At 38.4% G+C, this 20000-nt stretch overlaps 1 protein-coding gene across 3 annotated transcripts in view; it reads right to left on the bottom strand.

Annotated features, from left to right (window-relative positions):
- Positions 1 to 20000, bottom strand: part of TSPAN11 (tetraspanin 11) — a 1665259-nt gene that overhangs the window by 435696 nt on the left and 1209563 nt on the right. For all 3 annotated transcript variants that reach the window (XM_044087577.1, XM_044087575.1, XM_044087576.1), the window contains exon 4: positions 2644 to 2718. In XM_044087577.1, coding sequence (XP_043943512.1) covers positions 2644 to 2718 — 75 coding nt within the window. The remainder of the gene's footprint in view (positions 1 to 2643; positions 2719 to 20000) is intronic.

Raw genomic sequence — 20000 nt, 5'->3', positions numbered from 1 at the left:
TGTTTGGTTTTGGTTTTAGGTTTCGATATTTTGAATGGCAAATGTTTTGCCGTTCGAACTAACGCTAGTAAACCTACATATATAGATATATATATATATATATATATATATATATATATATATATATATATATATATATATATATATATATATGTATGTATATATCAGTCTGTTTATATGTATCGAACAACCCAAATGTCAACATTCACAATGTCAATACAAAACTTTAGACAATGCAAACATCGACACACTATTATGCATGCACCAAGCAACAACTTTGACGCATGCAAAATAAATAAAAAAAAACTAAATCTAAAACATCCTTTTTTGTATGGGGCAAGCCTCCTTGCACCCCCACACCCCCAGATAATTCTATATACTAACTCCAAGATCACACACTTCTTGGTGAAAAGGTATATTCTCCAACCCTGAAAATCTTCCACTCTCACACACCTACTGTCACCTGTCACCTGTCAACCATCTGTTTAGTCCACCAAATTCTGTTGACAAAACCATCTTTCAACAAATGCAATGCCTACACACACACGCGTGCACACAGACACACACACACACACACACACACACACACACACACACACACACACACACATATATATATATATATATATATATATATATATATATATATATATATATATACATACAGGATTTTTTTTTGTAGCCATACCTGATGCTCTCAATACCAGGAATACTAGCTAGTTTTAGGTATATTTTCCATCTCTAATTTCATCAAATTTTTCCTGTCTTTACCTGTGGTTGGAGGTGATACACTTCTCATCGAGTTTCTAGAAAGAAAGTTCCTTTTCAACAATGTATCACTCTCCTATATTTCTGTGATGCCTGAGTGAAATGACTTTTCCCTTGAATACTGTCCCTGTAATAACATATTCTTGTTATGTTCCATACATGAGTGCTAATTCTTACTCTGATCTTATACCTCTGTTTTTTATCCTACATTTTGTCTACCTGCCCATTACATAATTTTCCTTGCTATAAATCTCTTATTTTCTTCCTTATTCTAATAAGCTAAAAATAGCTTTCCATTTTAACAGAATATTCAGCCTTGTCTTCCTTTCCTTGTTTTATTCATTCATCCTTGTACAAATCAGACAGCTTCTTTTTCTGAGTCACCTGCCCAATAACCCATGATCACTGCATCTCCTTTAATGCTAGCTGTTGTTTTTTTCATAATGATTCTGTTTTTCCTATCACTCAACTCTACTAATTGTTCCACTAACTTAGAATTCTCCCTGTTGTCCATCTTTCATCACCTTCTAATGCCATACAATGGTCACCAGTTACAAAATGCTTTATCCAGTAATCTATGCCCCAACTAATAAATCTTTTCTCTTACATGTATAAACTACATATTGTATTTCTGTCATATCAACCTGTCCCAGAATTTCCTTAACAAATACAAATAATTTTCTCTTTCTTAGTACCCTCCCTTCACATTGTAGTAAAAATCTCTGTAGCAACTTCCCTGTACTTGGAAATATATCCTAATTGTCCAATAAGACTTCTGCCAGTGTACCATTTTAGTGGAAGTGGGCCTATTAATTACTAGCTTCTGGTAAAATTTACTGCCACTCTTTTTATTACTGTTGTTAATGTTACTGTACTTCTTTTACAATGTTGAAAACACCAAGGCAGTATTCTCTTCCCAAAGCCCATATTCCATTGTTCCTAAAAGAAACTGTACAAAGTGTCTATCCTTAGTTCTGACAGATTGATGGGGACCCTACCTCAGCTGGTATGTACAAAATAGACAACCAAATATGGATATCCAGAAGTCAGACCGGTAGTCACTGGGTAAGAGCAAAGCTATTTATGGACCTGTTGTCCAATGTGTGCATTTGGGGCTTTCCATCAACAGACAATTATTTGTATGAAATGTAAAGGATTAGTAGAAGAGATTAGTCTAAAAGTGTAGAGACTTATACAAACACACGCTCACACAGACACACACACACACACACACACACACACACACACACACACACACACACACACACACACACACACACACACACACACACACACACACACACACACAGACACACACAGACACATGCGCACACACACACACACACACACACACACACACACACACACACACACACACACACACACACACACTGCAGATGAATTATTTTATGTGAAACGCAATTAAGGAATAAAGCTGATCTCTTTCAGGGATTAAGTGGGCTAACCTCTGAGCTGCTTTGTTAAGAGAATTACCTCATTTATCTCCTTCTTGGAACCAAAATAAAATTGTGGATGTCCCTGTTGATGGCTAAGAGCTGTGTCCAGACTTAAGCTTTCAGTGCTACAAGTAGCAGAAGTAATACTGTATTTAAATCCTCATTTGTTTTTCAGCAATATCCTACAGCAGGACACTGGCTGCAAAAAGCAAATTTTAAAGTGCAGTCTTCATTCACTCCTTAGGCAATGAAATCCTTCCTAACTATTTTTGTCCCAGGTCATTTAAGCTTTCTGTTGACATTTTGTAGAGGCCTTCCTACTGTCTCCACAGCACATTTTGGCAGAAGGCTTACAGGGCTTCTGTCCCTTTACCTAAAGAGGTAAAAGCAGTGAAGAAATAATCATTGTAGTACTTACCTTCTGGCAGTAGACGAAAGCAAGAATGCCACCAACAAGTTCTATCAAGAAGATGAGCAGGAGCATGCAGAAGTACTAGAAAAAAAGAAAAATAAATAAAGGTAAGTAAAAGGCTGTGACTTCTGCTTTGGATTGTGGACTGCTTGATACACAAAGCAAATAACTGATGCTTGACAATGATGTAACATTAACAATAAGAATTAAAAAGAATTATGAGCTTACTGTTTGGATTAAAATATTCTGATTTGCATACCTCATTGTTTTTGATTCTGGTGAGCATGGTTCTAACTTCTGATACAATAAAGCACACATACAGGATTCAGACATGTATGATATCACAGACGCACAGGTGAAAACAGCCCTTTCAAAAGCCAAAAACACAGCGTCAGTGGGACCAGATGGTGTCTCAGGCTGCGCCTTGCACGAACAACAGAACAAACTAACCCCCTACCTAAGCACACTGTTGAACCTCAGCCTCTCCACAGGCTACATGCCCATAGAATGGTGCACAGCAACAGTTATTCCTCTCCACAAAGGAGGGGCCACAACTGACCCTGGTAACTATCGCCCCATAAGCCTGACTAGCCTGGTCTGCAAGGCTATGGAGCGCATCATCATGAAACTCATTAACAAAGACGTTGGGAACCTCCAAACACTTGACCCAACCCAGTTCAGCTTTGTTAAGGGCAGATCATGTCTAGCAAACCTGGTGGACTTCTTCGAGACAGTCACCAAGGCCATAGACGATGGAAAGGTGGTTCACACAGCCTACCTTGACCTCACCAAGGCTTTTGACACCATTCCCCACTCGGGTATTACAGAAAAACTCACCAGACTGAACATAAACCCCAACGTCATGAAATGGGTTGCCAACTGGCTTACAGACAGAACTCACACGGTAAGAATAGAAGGTTCCAGGTCCAACTCTAAACCAGTCATAAGTGGTGTCCCGCAAGGCTCGGTCCTGGGACCCCTACTGTTCGGCATATACTTCTCAGAAGTACAGACAAACACAGGAGGACTATGGCTAACCAAGTTCGCCAATGACTGCAAACTGGGTTCCATAACTGACTCTCTGGCTGACACGGACATCCTCCAAAAGGGCCTTACTGAGACGGACATCTGGGGGTCAAAGTCATGGCCTCAAGCTAAATGCCAAAAAATGCATAGCCATCCCATTTGGGAAAAACAAAACACCCATGAATTATCACATAGGTGGCAGCCCCCTTAATACAGAAGAGGTAATAAGAGATCTGGGGACCCAGGTAGATAGTAATCTCTCCTTTGACAATCATATTGCCAAAGTAGTTAGGAAATCCTTCTATGTGGCCCATCTAATTACTAAAGGGTTCACATCTAGAAATAAAGAGGTTATAATGCCCCTCTACTCGTCACTTATTAGGCCCATCATAGAGTACAATGCCCCAATTGGGATGTACCTCACAAGACACTTCCAACAGCTGGAAATACCACAAAAGTACCTCACCAAGAGGATTACTAGTCTCAAACATATGTCCTATGCAGCCTTACTGAAAAAACTCCGGCTGTACTCAATGGCATATCACTTACTCAGAGGTGATCTCTGCCCGACTTACAAAGCCATGTCCAACTCAGAATTGATGGACATTCTCCACCTAAAGAAATCCAAGTCACTGCGAGCCATGCGCTCTAGTGAGCTAAAGCTCACCACAACAATAAATAGAACATGCTGGAGGGATAGATTCCTGTCACAGAAACTCCCCATGCTTTGGAACAAAATTCCAAATTACATCAGGCAGAGCCCCTCACTAACACTTTTCAAGAGAAACCTTGACAAGTGGGATGGGTAACAGAAAATACACCCCTGGGATCACTTCATTGGCTCTGCTTGACAGAGGATCAGTTAATTAATCAATGGGGTGGCGAAAGCCGACACACTCTGGTTAGGCTTATAAATGCCCTCAGGCAGATAGCCTAGTACCTACCTATGAACATATATAAAGCTTACTTATGAGTGATAGAGGTCAAAGAGTCTTTAACCAGGGTTTGTCACAGGATTATGAATGATATTCAAGTCACTGCCTTTTTCAAACCAACTCTGGCCTATTTCATCAGGCTAACTAGGTATTAGTAACCCCACATGGAGTTAGCTGTCTAAATTTTCATCAGTTCTCAGAGTCTCTGCAGCCTGAATAATCCTTTGCTCGGCTGACTACTCCCACCAAAGACACACGCACCCAATGCATCAGCACAAGCATACATGCATATACACCATGGGTAGAGGCAAATGGTGGTGCATAAAGATCTTGGGCCAGATGAGTCTGGTAAGTAACTTGGGATGTATGGAGGCATCCTGCAGTCATTCCTGGTCCTCAGGCAGAGGTGCCTATCTGTGGGTTCATGACTTGGAGCAGAGGTATTTGTGAGTTTATCTGGGCCTTGAATTAGACAGCTTTGTCAATGTATCTATGCCTTATGTAGCTGTCAAATAGCAGCTACAAGGCAGTAATCCCAAATGCCTGAATACTCAGCACAGATATTACTTTAATGCTCAGTGAGTTCTAGATGTTTACTACTCCTTCTGTAAACCAGTACCCAATCAAATTTGACTGACACATTATCATCTATGGTCTCAGATTTCATTGCCTTATTTAAAGCTCAGTGTCGAAAGTATAAACCAAATTCCTCCAAAAAGATGTACATTTTTGAAGACCTTAAATACTAGGATATCACCCTTTAGTTTCTTGTATATTAAAATGATTCAATCAGTATCTCCAGCCTGTCCTTACACTTTAAATGGAACACCAACAATATCACTTCTGAAATTTTTTACTCTATGTTTAAAGAGAGTGACAACAGTAACCATGCATATTCCGGCTTATTTGTTACAATTGTGTTAAATAAGAGCATTAGCAGTTTCTTTGTGTTCATGTTTATGAATCTAAAATTGTATTTTATATATATATATATATATATATATATATATATATATATAAAATGTATTATACTGATTTACTGGATTATTTATGCACATTGTCATTTTGTTAACTAAATATGAAAGAGATCTCCACTAGTATCCAACATCTCTACACATTTCATCCTCACATGTTCTCATAGCCAGTGTTACTGAATTAAACAGTTTCTTAGCTCAGTCTTCAAAAAGACCTCTAAATTTATTCAAAAGCCTTAACTGGTGAACCAATGCTACTACTGGTGGACCACTCACAAACTTGATTTAGTGTCTCCTGCATTGTGGCTATACCACTCTTTCAATGATGACACTTCGTAATAACTCAGAATCATCAACATATATTTCATGATGGTCATAATTTTAAGTCACAGCTATGGAAGTGAAAAGAACGTGTCCTGTTATGGAACTAAGAGAAAAAAATCTTCAAGGACTTTTATGACCTAAACTGTCATTTATTTAACTCTCCGTGTTTTTTTTTCACGCAGCCAGCTTTTGATCCACCATTTAAAATAAAAATCAAGGCTTAAACAATCTTCTTTATTAGTTTGAAAGGTTATGCATTCCAAATGTTCTGTTGTAGTTGAAGTACATCGTATAAGTTTGTAATCCTGTATTTTCAAATTCACCACAAAATCTTCACAATACATTCTTGCATTTGCTGAAGTGCTGATTCCTTTAAATGCATACTGATTGGTGCCTTAATGTTTAACCTTTTATTCTACTGCCATAGAATGTCTGCTGCACACTTGCCAAGCAATTCCACTAAACAATTCGCTAGAGTGATATATATCTTTTTCTTGCTTTACATTTACCATTGGGAACCATTACTGCACATTTCAAGTTTCCTAGATGTTTGAATCATTTACCATCTTGTTAAAGATTATTTCTAGTTGAGGCAGAAACATATTTTTAATATTTATTAAGTCACAGTTTTTAATATAGTTTGATCATAGACAGGTAAGGTTAAGTTTTGGAATATTACTTAGTATACTCTCTTTACTTATGGTAGGCAGAGATGTTGTCATATTTAAATATAGCATAACTGTCTTGTAGGCTCACAGGTTTATACTAGGCTAATGACCACCATGGTCATTACAAGCCTAGTTGTACAATCCAACTCAGTTTTGTTTCAGAGTCCCTTGGAGGCCTATCTGGTGGGATATATTAGTAAAGAGGTAGCTGATTGTTATGGGGGTATGTTAGTTGAGGATTAATTTACATACTATCAACCTATGTCCATCAGAGATACAGGGGCCAGACTGGGTTGAATTTGCAATTTCCTATCCAATGATCAAGGGTTTTTTTTAATAGAGTTAGGAATGAACATTGCTACATGTAGACAGTGAGCCTATTCCATAGTGAGGGGATCCTTTGAGACAAATATCAGTCCCCCAGCATGTTCTATTTATATCCCAGGCATATTTTGGGTCCTTGGATCTAGTGTTTCTGGTGCTGTTTGTTTTGAAAATGTGCAAGAGATTCATCAGAGCTGGATCTGAGGATACTCTATATGTTAGGTATAGATCACTGCTCAGTAACCTGAGAGAATGAGTAGAGAGGCAGGGCCTTAAGGCGATCTGTGTAGGACAGGGTATTCATAGCCTGGATTCTTCTAGTGAGGAACCTTTCAGTGTGTTCCAGCTGTTGTATGTGCCCGGTTAGGTACATGCCAATGGGGACATTTTACTCAATGATGGGTCTGATAAGGGCTGAGTAGAGTGGTACTATAAATTTCTTGGTTGTGGATGCCATATTCTTGTTTATGAGTTGGGTGACATAGAATGATTCCCTTACCATCTTAGCTACATGTTGGCCAAAGGCCAGATTACTATCTACATATGTTCCCAGATCCGTAACTATCAGGTCATCTCTTAGGGGTGTTTTATTGATAGAGAAATTAACTTGAGTAGATGACTTCCCAAAGGGCACTATAATGCATTTATATGCATTCAGTTTTAATCTGAGAATTTGGCAACAGTCATCTGTTTGTGTTAGAACCTCTGTTAGGATGTTACTGTCATGGGGCAAATCTATGACTGCTCCCAATTTACAGTCATCTATGAACTTGGTGAGCCAGAGGTCTTTGACATTACCCTTTACTTCTAAGAAGCAGATGCCAAACAGGAGTGAGCCCAACATGGAACCATGGGGTACTCTGCTGGTAGGCGGTCTCCTGGTGGAGGTGGTCTCAAAGATTATGTCTTCTTGGGTCCCATCTGTAAACCAGCCAGAAATCTAGTGCATTATGTAAGGATTTATGTCTGTTTCTGAGAGTTTGTCAACAATACCTGAGTGTGGTATTGTATTGAATGCCTTAGTCAAGGTAGGTGGTACACACTATTTTCCCCTATCCATAGCTTTACTGACCCACTCAAAGAAGAGTACCAGGTTGATTAGGAAAGACCTACTCTTACCAAAGCCAAACTGTGACGGATTCAGCTTCTGTACTTTACCAACTTCCTTGTTCATTTCCATGTTATTTTGTTTCATGACTTTGCATGTCAGACTTGACAGACAGATTGATCTGTAATTCCCAGGGTGGGGTAATGACCCACACTTATGAAAAGGGTGACCACTGTGGCCCACCATTCATCTGACAAATAATCTGTTTTGAGGATGTAGCTGAAGAGTGCCTCAAGCTGTGCTGTTAAGTAATATTCTAGGCTATTTAGGAGGCAACTGGGGTTACTATCTGGGCCCCTGAAGCAGTGTTTTTGAACTTAGCAAATACAAATAGGAACTGCTCCCTGTTGATAGTTGCACAGAAAAGCTAGACGAGATTTCACAGGAGGTAGTGGGAGGTGATGTTAGAGCTAAATTTATTAGTGAGTAGAATCGCTATATTACCCTGGTTAGTGAAGGTTTGCCCTTCACCACCAGTTCTGCCCACTGATGATTGCTACCTTTAAGGTTCCTGACATAGCTGAAGAAGGCCTTGTGATTGTGCTTAGCCTGGGAAGATATCCTGACCTCGTAATTGGCCTTGCTAGACTTTATTAGACCTCTTAGTTTCTTGTTTAGATGAATCAGAGAGCTCTTGTCTCTGTGAGAGTTCCTCTTTCTGATTTTGGTCATGACTTTTTTTCTAATATTACATACCCTCCTAAGGAAAGAATTCCACCAGTGGGGTTTGTGTTCGGTGTTAGAACTGGACTTGCTGCTGGTAGGTATCGCAGCCTCAATGAGACCTGGACTTCTTCAGGTAGGTATTGCAATTTCAATGCAGCTGTTTACATGTTTGTAAAAGGTTTATGCAAAATGATTCTGCATAACTAGATGTGTTCTTGGGTTTGGGGGAGCAGTGACTTTTGAAAAACTGTCACTTAATAGGATGCAGTTTGCTTTGGAATAGTTCAGAACTGCTATGGGTATAGTTGTTTTTTCCGGGATGATTTTTATTTTGTGGTCTGACCTCACCAATCAGGATGTGACATGGGGTGGAGGTATAACTCCCTCCAATGTTGATGAGTATTAGGACCAGTATGTTTTATCTTTTGGTTGGATTCTGCACTATCTGGTCCAGGGTGTTTGTGCTGATAAAGTCTTGGAAACTCTGTGCTTATGAGTTAGAGACCATGGATGTTTTCCAGTCTACAAATGGGTAGTTAAAATCTGCAATGAATAGGGTATTTGGTTTGATGGTGAGTGCCTCTATTAGGTCATAGTAAGAGCGGTGAGTTTGTGGTTCATTGATGGTGACTTGTAGCTGGCCTGGACATTGTAAGGAACCTTGTCTATGGAGACTTGCACATGGCTGAACTCCAGAGCTTCATCCTGTTTAACCAACCTGGAGCTGTATTTGTTCTTAATGTTGACTGAGACACCTCCAGTTTAAGACCCTGTTTGTCTGTGCTGCTCTTGGTCTAAATGTGTGTTAAGCATTAATTGGTGAGTTCACTGAAAAAGTCAGCTGAAACGTCTACTTTTCACAGTACCTCTCCCTTTGGCCCTAAAAGACACTACCCCCCCACGTGCATATATAATATATATATATACATCGTCAGCTGAGTTATTATTTCTGAGATAGGTGATTCTTTTTATTCTCTACTGACCTTATTAGAAAAAAGTGCTCTTAATATAATATCTGTATATCTCTCTATATACTCCTACTTTTATAATGTATATGTAGTATTATTTATTCTAACTGTTCTCATTTGTCAGATTCCTGAGATTCCCTGATTTTTTTGCTTCATTCTCTCTGGTCTGTTCTGTCTCTTCTGTTTTGTGGTTTTCAAAGAACAAGAAGAACTAGAAGAACTGAACTTATTGAGCTTAGCTGCATGTTATACATGCATGTATTTTTCAACCAGTTTTAAACCTTGAAAAACTCAACAACAGCCTTATTCAGTCTTCATCTCACTCCAGACATTGACACACACCACAGACACAACTTTAAACATGCATTACCAAAATCCACTTTCTGACAAACACAACTATCAGCAGCAGCTCACATACCAACTTCAGACCTTTATCCACTCTTTACCCTCTTAAATCTTAATAAAAAAAACACAAAAACAAAAAAAAAATAATGAAAATGTGTTACTGTGATATTTATGACTATACCAACACTACCATAATAACCATATTATTACTATAGAGCATATATAGGATGATAGAAATATAGATTTTACTATTTTGGACTTGAATAAAATTTAGAAATGCAACCATATAGAAATACCAGCAAACACAACATCCCACCACAGGCATCAGCACTATAAGCTTCCATTCAACTATAACTATACATAGCGATGTTCATAAACTAGACTCATCCAAAGCATTTGGGACTGTATCACCCCAACATCTAGTACCTGAATCACCCTTGAACTAGTTCTTATGCTTGGTAGTGCAAGCATATCTTCTTACTTGGTATCTACAGTCAAACTAAGAAGGGCCCCTCTCCCACTCTAAAGAGCTCTACACTAGAACCCCTTCTCTTCAACAATTTTTTAATAAACAATCTTTACACTGACAGATCAATTAAATATAGTATATATTACAGATAATACCAACTTTTTAGTATGTACAGCCCTCAATATATTATAACTAAAGAAATCTCTGAAATCTCTTTCTCTTCAATTGAAACCTGAACAAAAAAAAAAATACCCAAACCTACTCCTCAGTCCCAATAAAACAAAAATGCTCTTCACTCTAAAAATTTATCTCAAACAAAGCGATCTTTCTTGACTACATCTGCAAATAATAACTAGAGGTAGTACCCCATACTAATTTACTGGGCATTCTATCTATGATGCATACTAACCCCTGATATACAGGTTACAATAAGATTACCAACTGGCAGACCTGGATGGGGAGGGAAACCTGAAGGCTGGGATAACTAGACAACACACAGACTCTCCACAGAGGAAAAGGCCTTCACATCTACTCTTCCATAATATATTTTTTTGTAGCAGATGACAATCTTAAGTTAGATCTACATATTCATTCAGCAATTAAAAAGACCCAGCAGAAACTTGGTTCCTTTTACAGGCCCAAACAGTACCTTACTGAGTCAGCAAGCAAAACCCTAGCTTAATCCTATTTGCTACCAAACCAGTTACATGCCTTACCTATCCTTACAAACCTAAGCTGTACACTAAAATTCAAACTAGCCTCCTGTTACAACAAAATATATAAATTTGCTACCAAGACTTTAAACTAAACTCACCACTGCCAACAATCTAACATACTCTCAGCTGGTCACCACAAACTAATACATTATCCTGAAAAATGTTATTTATTAAAAATATACTATTGCCCTACAATTCAAAAGAGACCTCCATTCTGGGGATCAATTTCTACTTCGTCTTCTTCTTCTTCTTTCGGCTTTTCCCAGTTAGAGGTCACCACAGCAGATCACCTGTCCGCTCATGATTGGCAGTGGAGTTTTACGGTGTCGAGTTGCCAGCCTGGTGCCAAACCTTCCTCAGAAGGCACACACACATGCACTCTCACACCTAGGGCCAATTTCAGAGTGTCCAATCCACCTACAGCATGTCTTTGGGATGTGGGAGGAAACCGGAGCACCTGGAGGAAATCCACGCGTCCACAGGGAGGACATGCAGACTCCGCACAGAAGGCACCCCAGCCAAGGATCAAACTCTTGCTGTGAGGCAGCAACACTAAACAGCTGCACCACCATGGCCGCCTGGGATCACTTTCTACTAAGCACTAGTAAAACATATAATTCATCACAGGACTCACTATATTCCTGTTACATCTCCAAACTCTGGAATGCCATCTCTACACAAATAAAAATGAGTAACAAACTCCAAAGCTATAAAATCCATCTCAAACAATACCTTACCCAGTCCTGGTCATGCTCATGTTCTTCACCATGGTTAGACCATTAGTGAAAGCATAAACTTCTTATTACCAATCTCTAACTTTTCCCCTGCTGTACTTGAACCAATATGCTCCTAACAACTTTGCCTCCTTCACTTGAATCATTACACCCCTTTTAAACACTACCACTCATCTGTCTCTTTCTCTAACTACCACCCATTAACTGATTTACCCCTCTCATGCATTCCTTATATACATGTCTGAAGTCCACTTGTTAATATAAATGTCCTGTGATGTCTCCCTGGGTCTGCCATGAAAATGAGCTCTGGCTAGTCAGACTTTCCTGATCAACAGAAGCATATTACTAACTCACTCATTCACTAAATGAACGAATGAATAAATAAATAAATAAATAAATTGACCATACTCTACTTTTTTAGAGACTCTTTGACAAAGGATTTTCCTCTGATGTAATTCAATGTTTTTCCAGGTACCTTTCATAGAACTCTTTCAGCATCCTTGGATCCAATATTACCTGCTTATCTGCAGCCACAAACAAATGCACACCTCAAGGATCAGTCCACGGCCCTCATCTCTTTTTTGTCTTCATTAATAACCTTCATTTGTACCTCCCTCATATCAACTATACACCCTATGTAGATTATATTCTTTTTACTAGGCTAGTAGATATTAAGCTTCTCTCACCAATAAAATCCAAGAAGACTTTTCTTCTATCGGTAACTGACTGTGCAACACAAAACTCTCAGACAATATACACTGCTATTTGGTACACTACAAAAACTCTGTAATTCACCATCTGTAGCTGTCACTTTTCTAACTGTGCTACTCTCCCTAAACTTCAAATACAAAGGTATCTTGGACTTTTATTTCACCCTCATCACTCTTTTGCAAACATATTATAGCACAGAAAAATTAAGCCATTACAACTTAAAATTTCTTATAACATTTCTAATCTACCTACCCATGCAGCCCAAATTCTATTGCCATAAATGTTCTGATCCCCAAACTAGAAATTGCACTTCCAGTTATAGCTTCATGCCCTGCATCCCTCCTTGAAACTGTGGGAAACAAATGTGCTACCATATATCTATCTCTCTTCACTCAGGCAATATCACTGCCACACTCTCACTAATGCAAACAGGCTTCCTGTGACAGCCAGGCCCTCTGTAGTTTTGAATATCTTCATTTTGAAAATCCTTCATCTTAACTGTAGTCCACTTTTATTAAACAAGATGTAAATAAAACATTCCTACTGCACACTCCGCAACTCTGATGCCTTACAACTTCAGAGACTTCCTTTTCCCTCTCTCAATCTGTGAAAGATCCTTGGTAAACCCTGCTTCCTAGAATTCCATCTCTGATAACATCAGATTGATTGACAATATCAAGTTATTTATAAAATTTCTACAAAACCATCTTCAAAAAGAATATTAATGCAGATGCTTTGCAAAAACTTCATCTTTACCAATTATCTTTTTTATGACTCTGTTATCGTGAATACTGGATAGTCCTTATCCCTGTTAATTTTCTTTTGTACAAGTTTAATGAAAACTACTCTGTTGCTTAGAGCACCCTTTGTAAATAATACAACTTGCTTTTAAACTTTATTGTTAATTTGATTCTGCTTTATCTGAATGTTATGTAATATCACTGCCAAGATATGTTACGCTTATGTATTTGTATTAACTTGCCTCTATATGTTCTGATTTATGTATTTGCATTTACCTGTTTGGCCTGGACAGAACCTTGGTTAGAGTGGAGAGAAGGAGCATTAGGAGGCAAAACTGGCAAATACCAATCGGTAGGTAATGAGGGTCTATACTGAGTCAGCGAACGCTTAAAAAAATGAATGCTGATTCATCGACCCTATTTCAGCAAACGCTGAAAATCCCAAACACCCGGAACAGCAAATTTTTTCTCAGGGAAAAAAATTGCTGGTCCGGTTTTGGGAGTTTGCCGTTTCCTCCACTGTGGTGCGATCTTGGAGTTGGTATATTTAAGTAGAGGTGTGTGGGGGTGAAACCCCCCACATTAGATACTGTTTTAAGGTTTTTTTTTTTTTTTGGAATAGCGATTTTTTTCCTGGGAAAAAAAATTGCTGTTCCGAGTGTTCGGCATTTTCAGCTTTTGCTGAACTAGGGTCGATGAATAAGCGTTCGCTTTTTTAGCATTTGCTTATTTAATATAGACCCAGTAATGCAGCAAGGGCAGTCATTTCCATACTGTCATGTAAAGATAAAGAGCCTACATAGGGTAGGGGCTCATTTTAGAGCTGTACTAAACTCAACACTGCGGGATGTCATAGGAGTTCAAATTCAAATGAATAATGAAAATTTTTGAGGACTACAATAATAATTGAAATGTTCTTGAAGCTATTCAGTGATTTAAAGTAATGGATATTAGTGTGTTCACAATCTTGGTAAATGCTGTGAACAAACATTGCCTCATTTTATGCTTTTTCATAAATATATTTTACTTAAAACAAATTTCCTTTGACTTTAATGAACTTAACACATAATCATTAAAGCCCTGAAAGATGCGCATAGCCTGGAAGAACCCTTCAAGTGACTAAGACAAGTTCTGATTCCTTGATATTAACAACATAAACATGCTTCTTGAGTTTGGATTCTATCTAATAAAACAGGAACAGATAAAGTATAATTCATGCTTTTGAGATGTTATGAATGTAAAACTAACTGCAGCACTCAGTAAAATATCTTGCCAGGGTCAAGCAAAAGCATTCTAGCAAAGATGTATGCATTGAAAAAAATATATCAGGATATTGATGTGAAAACTGAATATGCTTTCTTTTTAAAATTAGAGCCATCATTACTAAGTCTAATGATTTTCACAGTAATTATATTCAGATGTTTCATTATGTCAAATGACTTCAAAATATATTGCCCCAGAAGTTCTCTCCTGTAGTAATTACAGACAAAATGCATAATGACACATTTTTAAAGGTAATACCAGGTTATCTGAATTGCATCAGGAATGAATTTCTTTAAGTGTCATTTGTTGCTGAGTAATGTCTTTTGTTGTTGGTGCTACTCTGATATTTTATAATATCAGAACTTTTCCCTGTTCAAGCAACTAGGTCAATTTTCATCAAAGTCACACAGTAGTAATGTAAAACTATGCCCAAGACTTGTGGTTTCTAACTAGTAATATTTTACTTTCCTAATCAGAGTAGATGTCCTTTGGTATAACAATGTGTTTACTATGCTTTAGTCCTGTAAGTACCCTCAACAATGACATCACTGATGCCATGATGCCATGAGCACTGACGCTGTAATTATACACACGTGTGTAAATACCCTCAACAATACCATCACTGATGTCATAAGCACTGATGCTGTAATTATACACGTGTGTAAATACACTCAACAATGACATCACTGATGCCATGAGCACTGACGCTGTAATTATACACACGTGTGTAAATACTCTCAACAATTACATCACTGATGCCATGAGCACTGATGCTGTAATTACACACGTGTGTAAAAACCTTCAACAATGACATCACTGATGCCATGAGCACTGATGCTGTAATTATACATGTGTGTAAAAACCATCAACAATGACATCACTGATGCCATGAGCACTGACGCTGTAATTATACACACGTGTAAATACCCTCAACCATGACATCACTGATGCCATGAGCACTGATGTTGTAATTATACAGGCATGTGGAATGGCACATCCCTGGCCTGCACAGATCCATAAACACTGTTGTACTCAGTGAACCAGTAGCCGTACTGCTATCCTTTATGTCACAGCAATTTATAAAAGTGCCATTCAAGGGCCTTACTGAAATAAAACCATGTGGGTGCATGTCTGTAAGTATGAAGAATAATCTTTCTACCAATAGTGATAGAGGATCCACTCAGAGCTCTAAAGGACATTATCTGTAAGACTAACATAGAAGAAGGTCTGTCTGTTACTGAGTCTCCCTTATTAATAGGAACACTATTTGAAGTATTGCAGGGTTCTGGTATGTAGGTACAGTTCAATTACAAATTACAAATTACTAACGAAGCTGCTACATTTATAATATATACGATCTATTAATTCCATCAGGACCCATACCACTTGTAGGACTTATCACACGGACTGCAGGTAAAAGAACAGCTACTGAAATTAAAGGGTATCGACATCTATTGGAAAACATAGAATACTGTGTGGACTTTGGTGGATGACATTGCTTACTAAACATGAGCAATACAAAGTTTATGACTTTTTTCAGCTCTGTGAGAGAAAGAAATGTTGCCCAGCATGTAATCCAGGGGACTTGAGATTACTTATGAAACCTGATCCCTGAGAAGTCTGCAGTGGGAATAGGAGCAACACTTTTTTCAGCTCACTTTTCCTGGGGAAGCAGCAGAGTTTCCAGTCAAGGACTAGCAGTTCTTTGTGGAGACCTAAAACTTTCTTCCTGAACCATGTCCTAATCCACACTCCCACCCCCTTCCAGCCCTTCACCATGGCTACCACATTTACCTCTCTCAATCTCAAATAATGTGGTTAGGAAGTTGTAGCAGCTGCTTTCCTGAACTCATATTCATGTTTGAGCCTATCCAAGCTGCTAGATGCTCTGTTCCTTGGCTTTGAGACAATTGTCATGAAGTGACTGGGACTTGAGTACTTGTAGTGCTGCTGGGAATTAGTGCCACGAAAGTCTAATAAACACACAGTACAGAAATCATCACTATGGCAAAAGAACCAGCTGTGGATGGGTAAAGTAATGACCACAAACAGGGTATTATATTTAGTTGCATTTATTTCTTCCAGAAATATTAGGGACTGCAACACTGAGCTCTCATCTGATGCACGGTACAGTAAAGACTGAGTCTACTGACACCAGCCAAAGAAGTTTGCTACATCTTCAAATGTAAACTAACTAAAGCTGCCAAAGACTACTAATAAACTAGCTGAATGACTACCAAGCGACTTACTACAAAAAGATAGATTTGGGATCCATGCCTAAGATCACACCAGTTAAACACAAAATGGGAATAACTCATAATTTTTAATACTCTCCCAAATCACTCTGACTAAAATGAGTGAGCTCGCACAACTGTGGGTGGATAACATGCTTTCTCCTTGTGCCAAAGATTACATAGTCCTGGATTTATCATATTTAAAGATGTGGAGGTGTTGGTGCAAAAAATGCCTTTTTCAGACAGTTTCCTTGTTATAGAGGGAAGCCCTAACTCTGACCCAAGCAAGGTGAGCTGGATTAATGGTTTGGACATTTGTTGAGCATACAGACAGAGAGGAATGAAAAAGATTCAGTGGCTGATCTTTCCTGATGGTGGAGGAGGTGATGTGCTAGGATGGCAGGCTGTTGCCTGTTGTCGAGTGCTGAGTGGGAGATCAAAGGAAAAGCACTTAAAGGGATTTTGGTGGCAAAGCCTTTATATGGGTGGCAAAGAAAGCTTGTTCCCCTTCCAAGATTTTGCTACTTTTGCATTTTCTTGTTTAACTTTGTTGGGCTTCTTAATGGTTAAATTAATTAAGTCAACTAGATAAATGGTTAATATTTTAAGAAACTGACTATATAAATGTATGACCAAGAACTTATGAAACTGTATTTAGTGCTTTTAATGTGTGCCTTTGTTTAAGGAAAAGAAAGCGCTTCTTATGAAAACCTTTGTTTCATTGTTCTGTGTTTATTTTTGGTCATTTTATTTTATGGTTTACTTGTGGTCTTGTTTACCATGTAAAAATAACACCATGTTTGTGGTGGATAATTAGTTCTGTGAACTGAGCAATTCTAGCTGGTTTTACTAGTAGTCAGTGGCTAGTTCCTTTTGGTGTTTCTATATCAGACATTTCCGATGCACCATTAACAGCTGGTCAGGCTTACATATTTTTATGCATCCATTTTACAGATGCAAAATACAACTATAATCTTGGTAATGTAATTGTTCTTTTTTATCATACTCCTCAACTACTATGATTTTATCCTAGCCCTATGATTTTAACTCTTAAATTTAGCCTTGCACCATTTAAATTTACTGATATTCTTGATAAAGTTAGACCTGCTTAAGTCCACATATAATAACTGAACTAAACGTGTACAAGTAACTATTACCACTAAACTTACTGAGTGTAGTATCCACATACATTCTTTTCTGGGCACCCTGGTAAGAGTATCTTAAGGCAAGTTGTACAGATTATTTTTGTGCATATCAGTATTGCTTTCAGTCTTTTGCTTGCATGCATACTTTAGTGGCTGTATAGTCTAACAATCCATAGTTAACATACTGGACAAATGTTGTTACTGCTAAAGTTTCATGACCTCTCAAAGAAAAATACTTTATGGGAAAAACCTTGGAGAGACACTTGGCCACATATTCAAGACCTTGGTTCATCTCTGCTCTGAATTATTGGTTCTTGGTTCTGCTGGGTAAAGGAACTCTTTATATTATTTCAGGTATGCATTGGATGGTGCAGTAGTACTTACTCTCTGTCTCTCCCTCCTGTTCCTCCATGGAAGGTTAAATGGATCTTTTTATTCTGAACTTGAGAACCAGGTCATGATCTAATGGCGTGGCCCTTCTTCACCTCCTTGCAAAAGATACCCCTTTGTCTGCAACAAAATGTTGCCAGATGCAGTTATAGTGCCATCAGGTAATCCTACCCACAACACAAAGGTATTCACAACAGGGAAGATGCATTTGAACTGCACTTTAGTGGATTTACATGGCCATGGAAGTTACGGCATTGGAAGTTGTTTTCATGATCAGCTCCTATCACTGAAAATTCCTCTTAAGTGGGTCATGAGCCATCAGTACAAGTACGTTGCGGAGTGCTGTGAACATCTAGCTCATACTCCTGATTTCTTCCTTTGTTTATTTAATTTTGCTGAGGATGTCTGTGCAGAATGACTCTGTCTAACCTTATTGTGCTCCTCTATGTGCTTCATGCAAGCTTCGTGGTTGTCTTCCCTCCCAGAAAAGGATAGTATTGCTGTCATAATGAATATCCATGACTTCAGCTTGACTATCTTAAGATATGGCAAAAAAAACATGTTTGTAACAGTTGTAACATTTCCTTTTAGGAAATCTACTGCAATTTTTCTAACTGCGGTGGTGGTGCTGCAGTAGCATTGTCACCTCACAGTAAGACGTTGTCCTGTTCGATTCTCAGCTAAAGCATCTTCTGTGTGGAGACATGTGTGAATGGGTGTACCTTCATTGAAGGTTGTGCGTCAGAGCTGGCAACTCAGCACGTAAAATTCTACTGCCAATCATTAGCAGACTGGAGTTCCACTGTGGCGACCCTTAACCGGGAAAAGCCGAAAGACACAACAACTGCAATCATTTCTTACATGCAGACAGTATGTATTCCCCCCATTTAATAAATTATCTTCCCCTTGGTGAGTTTAAGTGTATTGCTCGTAATACCTCAGAAAAATGCTGTAGGGTAGAGTTTTTTGTTGGAAATGAAAGAAAGGCTTATGGAAAGAGGTTATAAGGAAATAGATCTTAATCAGGCTCTTGTGGAAGTGATGGAAGGTAAAGCTATAGCTAAAAGTGTTGTCTTAAAGAAGGGCAGTGTTGGTAGGGTTACTTCTGAAATTGTTGGGGGTTGAGGAAGAGATTTGTATTTTGGTTCTAGATACTCTTTATTTTCAAAAGTAATGAGAAAGTCAATTTTGGATTTGCGGTATGTTGTGCATAAAAATGAACTACTGCATCATTTGTTTCCAAAATTTGTAAAATTTTCTTATGGAAGATATGCTAACTTAGAATTATTAAATATGGCCCTTACTAGCATTCCTCAGGAGTCTGTTGCTGTGTTTGGTTGTGGCCATTGTAAAGTGTGTAACCATATTAAGAATATTTCAGGTATATAATTAATGGAAACAAAGTTTATATGTAGAGCAGGGGTTCCCAAAGTGTACGCCGTGGCTTCCTCACAGGGGCACTGCGAACTAATAAGCTGCAAAACCTGGGCCGTCAGTTAAGTGAATGCCTGTATGACTGTGTGTGTGTGTGTCTGTGTGAGTGAATGTGTGCATGAAAGCAAGAGAGTCTGTGTGTGTGAGAGAGATCGGAAGAGTGAGCGATGTGTGAATGAATGCATGAAT

This window comes from Protopterus annectens, chromosome 11.part0 (assembly GCF_019279795.1).
Source record: "Protopterus annectens isolate FY-2018-M chromosome 11.part0, PAN1.0, whole genome shotgun sequence".
Lineage (NCBI taxonomy): Eukaryota > Metazoa > Chordata > Ceratodontiformes > Protopteridae > Protopterus > Protopterus annectens.
This window is presented reverse-complemented; position numbering and strand designations above follow the sequence as displayed.